The sequence below is a fragment of the Juglans microcarpa x Juglans regia genome, chromosome 6D, assembly GCF_004785595.1.
Source record: "Juglans microcarpa x Juglans regia isolate MS1-56 chromosome 6D, Jm3101_v1.0, whole genome shotgun sequence".
Classification (NCBI taxonomy): Eukaryota; Viridiplantae; Streptophyta; class Magnoliopsida; order Fagales; family Juglandaceae; genus Juglans; species Juglans microcarpa x Juglans regia.
In genome coordinates this window covers 34,029,640-34,034,773 of record NC_054604.1, presented here as the reverse complement: position 1 = coordinate 34,034,773, position 5,134 = coordinate 34,029,640, and the positions used below count along the sequence as shown (strand labels likewise).

General features: G+C 34.3%; 1 protein-coding gene across 1 annotated transcript; it reads left to right on the top strand.

Annotated features, from left to right (window-relative positions):
• Positions 1 to 310: 310 nt before the first annotated feature.
• LOC121268834 (protein LIGHT-DEPENDENT SHORT HYPOCOTYLS 10) lies at positions 311 to 2,987 on the top strand. The gene is made up of 2 exons (XM_041173099.1): positions 311 to 1,116; positions 2,600 to 2,987. Exon 1 carries the CDS (start codon positions 524 to 526, stop codon positions 1,076 to 1,078), a length of 555 nt encoding a protein of 184 aa, XP_041029033.1. The 5' UTR covers positions 311 to 523; the 3' UTR covers positions 1,079 to 1,116; positions 2,600 to 2,987.
• The last annotated feature ends 2,147 nt before the right edge of the window (positions 2,988 to 5,134 follow it).

The following is a 5,134-nucleotide window of genomic DNA, read 5'->3' as shown; positions in this document are numbered from 1 at the left end:
AGATAGTGATCATTTCGTATTGATCATCAATATCCCGAAATCCTTTTTTCTAATGTAGGTAAGAAAGGAATCTATGCCGTCCATTTTTGCTTCCCAAAATTGGTAAGTCCCAGAATTGGTAATTCCCAACCTACCCTAGTTAACTCAGGTTATATAGCACTAGTTTAATTATGATAAACTCACCACTGACCATATATATATATTTCAAACCACAGTATTAATTACGCTAATGTACTCGATGATGATTGGCTGGGTGATGGAAGCATAATAATAAATATAAGAATAAAGAAGTATACCTAAGGGTAATAGCACCATTAAAGCAAGAAAATAATGTGAGAGGGAAGAAAAAGAGGAGCTAAAGCACTTTAATATGTCTCCTCACTAGCCCCATGATGTGATTTTCAATTTTTTTTCGCCCCACTAATTTTTTTTTTCTCTCTTCTTCCTTACATTACCCCCCCAGCTTTCTTGCTGTAAAATAGACTGTTTGGAACTCTATTTTTGCAGCTAGCTAGCCCTGATCATGTCCAGCAACAAAGGAAAAGATGCAGCAGAAGGCTCATCATCAAGATCTTCTACTTCAGCTGCTGGTGGCAGTGGTGGCGGTGATCAACTGCAACAGCCACATCCCCTGAGCCGCTATGAATCACAGAAAAGGCGGGATTGGAACACTTTTGGTCAGTATATAAGGAACCAAAGACCCCCAGTGGCACTTTCACAGTGCAACTCCAGTCATGTTCTTGAGTTCCTGAGATACCTGGATCAGTTTGGAAAGACTAAGGTGCACTTACAAGGTTGTGTCTTCTTTGGACAGCCTGAGCCCCCTGGCCCTTGCATTTGCCCACTTAGACAAGCATGGGGAAGCCTAGACGCTCTCATCGGCCGGCTTAGAGCTGCTTATGAAGAAAATGGTGGCTTGCCTGAGACAAACCCCTTTGCAAGTGGTGCTATCCGTGTTTACTTGCGTGAGGTGAGAGACTCCCAAGCCAAGGCTCGGGGAATCCCTTATAAGAAGAAAAAGAAGAAAAGAAATCTGATGAAAGCCAACGATGATAACTCCAACTTTCCTACACAGTAATGATCAGCTGGGTTCCGTTGCTTGTCCCAAGAAAATGGGTAATTTTTCCTCTTAGCTTAATGATATGCAACTGTTTAGAAAACTGGATCTGAAAATAGGACAAAATACATGATGATCATGATACAGGATATAATAGATTATAAGTTTTGTAACCCAACTAGTTTAATTAATTCGCAGACCTTTCCAGCTAGCTCAAGATCGTCGTTCGTGGAGGAAAAGTTCATAAAATACAAAACAATAGATGATTAATATTTTATATTTTATTGGCTACAGTGTATTCATCCTAAGAGCATCTCGTTCCTTCCATAACAAACCCTAGCCCAAGGGTTTTAAACCCTAATTTGCGTAGTTCTTTATTACTTATAGTCCAAATTAATGACATTACAACAGTACCCAGAAATTAATTTACCTTAACATTGGTGCCAATATTAGATATATGCAATGATATATGCTAACGGGAAGTTATGATCTGATCTCTCTCCCTCTCTCTCATCTCATGCAAAATTACAGTTTTCTTTTTTCGTGTTTTTCAAATTTAACAATTCACATTAACAAGTTTGCTTTTTTTACGGTTCTAACTCCTTAATTTAGAACTGATCTGTCTGCACAGATCATGCGCGCTGATGTTTGATATATCATATATGTATATGTACTGTACGTCATGTGTGTATATATTAACATATATCTGATCATTGCCGTATATAAATGTTTAATTACCTAGTTCGAGTAAAAATGAAGGCAACAAGAGCGCACACTGATCAGATCACTCTTAATCAATGAGCTAGCTACTTATAATTCCTTGGCATAATATTCTCAATAAAATTGTCCTAGTCGAAGATCATCTCAGCACAGTAAGATCATTATAAACCAACGTGCCTGTTCATCTTGTTGTCCTGGCTCTTATTTATAATAATTTTCTTTTGTTTCTAGTTTTATCTTTATCTGATCTAGTACTGATCTATTATATGCATGTCCTTTTCTTTGGAAAATTGCTATACATATGCGATTGAGTTCTGTACATGATCTATATATCGGGTTGTCTAGTCTGCAATATTGGATTAGTACCGCTAGCTAGCTAATGGCTTCCTATTATTATTATTATTATACAAATATTATATAATATATATGCAGTTTATGTTTGTTTGTATATAATATAAATATATAGATGGGTCTTAATTTATTCCTTTATGATTGGCGCCTAGTCATATATCAGATGTGAGCTAGTTCATGTGACACTAATTGACAGGAATGGAGATAATTTATGTATGTATTAATTTCTAAGCATGCACATCATACGTACTGCATGCACAAATGCGCAGTTCAACACTTCAAAAGTATTCACAAATTATGATCATGATCATCTCCGAAATATATATATATATATAGCTACAGATGCAAATTGCTCAAATTCTCAGAACTGCATTGCTAATTTTTTTACTGATCTCATCCGCCTTTATATTAATGTCGATCTTATGTATATTTACCCATTAATTTCCAAACAATTGATCTTACTCATTTCAGGTTCCTAAAATAATCAATCTTCAATTCCTGAAGCAGTACTGCTATATGTTTTGAAGCTCTATTAATATACCGGATTGCAATATATATATATATAATGATCATCAACTCTTCCATGGATCAAGTCCTTCGATGTACTATTTTATAGCTCAAGCACTGTGTTAATTGTGTGAATGATCAGAATTATAGCTGGAAGTTATGAAGAGAAAAACGTACGTACGTACGTAATGATCATGATCATCTGGTAAGTTCCTGATCTACTTTATCCACTTTTTTTTGTACTTTAATGCTCAGCACATTATCAATTAATGCTCAAATGTAAGTAAATATTATACCGTGACGAATTATCTCCCAATATATATATATATATTTATATGCTTGTGTTTTTCAATGCATAAATTATATCCTTTTGCAAGTATTGATCATCATCATATCTAGCTAGCTTTAATTGCATTAACATTGCTGCTATATAAAGCAGTACTGCGCTAATTAACTATATACTTGCCTGCATGTGATCATGTAGATCATGAATATATATATATATATATATATATATATATAATAGCTATGCCGTTTTCATCCAAGAACTTTTGATTGTTTTAGTACGTATATATATGGACCTAAAATCAAAACAAAGGATGATTTTTTTGCAAATTAATATTATATATATATATATATTTCTGTGATTAATTGATCAGGACTATGCATGATTGTATGCCAATCGAATATTAATGACAATGAGCAACAAGACTGGTTGATATATTTTTATTTCGCCACGAAGCTGATTCCAGTGATATTGTCCACTAGCTAATAATGTAATTTGATGTCCCACATCTTCATATATATATATATATATATATATATATATATATATATAATGTTATCTGGTAACCTTAATATCATTGGATTCCTGATCTTTGACCTTTTCAATAATTACATAATATCTTTGACCCAACTAGAGATTTCCTCGATTTCCTCAATAAAATATGATCTATCTTTTCAGACCATTGGGTACTGCATGCTGTTACTTCCACACGAGCAAGACTAGAGTATTCCCTCGCGCTCTTAGTGAAATCAATCATGTGAGAGATCATAGTATAAAAAGCCATTAATTCCTGATCAGTATAGAAATATATATATATAATATCATCCTCCCTTCAAATATTGATAGGGATTTTTGTGTTGCCATCAGCACTAGTACTACTACATGATGAAGATTAACCACATCATGTTTGGAGAATTAATGAGATGAGATAAGAATTTCGTGAATAGTAATGAAATGTTTTGTGAATAGTTATAATGAAATTATTTGAGTTAAGATATTTTATTGAGTTTTGAAAAATGAGAGATAAAAAGTTGAATAAAAATATTATAAAGTTAAAAAATTGTTTAAATATTATTTTTTGTTTTGAAATTTAAAAAAGTTGTACTTTTTTATGTTTTGTTTGGAAGTTTGAGAAAATTGTAATGGTTAGATATTAATTAGATGAAAAAGTTGAAGATTTGAATTTGAAAAGTATTTTGTATTGGATTAATGATGTTTGGAAAGAAAATTATGAGAAGTTTTTAGAGAACTCATCTCATCTAACTTCCCAAACAACCCATAATCTCTTGAGATCTTAGGGCTAATATTCATCTTGTCAGTCTAGTCTAGTCTAAGATTATGATCTTTAGAGTCAATATCAGCCCCTCCCTTCATCTAAATGAACTTTGCTAATTTGTCCTAAGATACCTAACCAATCTTATGATTAAGCATACAAATCCTGTAGAATATGAATGAATTATTAATGTTTATCTTCATGAAAACCTATTATAAGTGGGATGGGTAAATAGTTTAATTAGTTAGTAGCCCTGATAATCAGCACATCTCCATAATAGATCTAGAATCAGGGAAAGACCTATTTAGGAGACCAGGAAGGCCATGGCCCCTCCTACACCTTCCCCGGCCATGTCCCTTTTATAAGGACAACTACTAATCATGCAAAAAATCTGCACCAGCAATTGTAACTACATCAGACTCATTTAATTGCTTTTGGTCAGCTTGTTAAGGAAATCTGTCCAGCACATACTTTCCTGTATATACAGCACCTAAGTTGCTATACGTTAGCATAAGTTTAGGAACAATCTAAGTTTCTCAAATCTGTATTTATACCTTCTTCATCTAATGGAAATGTGTGTGAATCATTTTCTTCATTTGTCTCCTACTGTAGATGGTATCAGATTAAAGCCTCCAAACTCCAACGAGTATTTCCTATTTTTCCTACTTCCGCCATGGCCACTTCTTCCTCTGAAAGTGTTCTAATAGCCATCAATGCCACCCAACCAATTACTGCTCGTCTCACACCAACAAATTTTCCTTCATGGCATGCCCAATTTGAGTCTCTCCATCTCGACTATAACCTCTTCGTTATGTCGATGGCACTCATACTTGCCCACCCCTATCGACATCTACTGATGCAACTACCCACCTGTGGGGGCCAAACTAGGAAGCCACCCACTTGTGCTCTTGGGCCACGATCCCCTTGAGACACCCTTGGT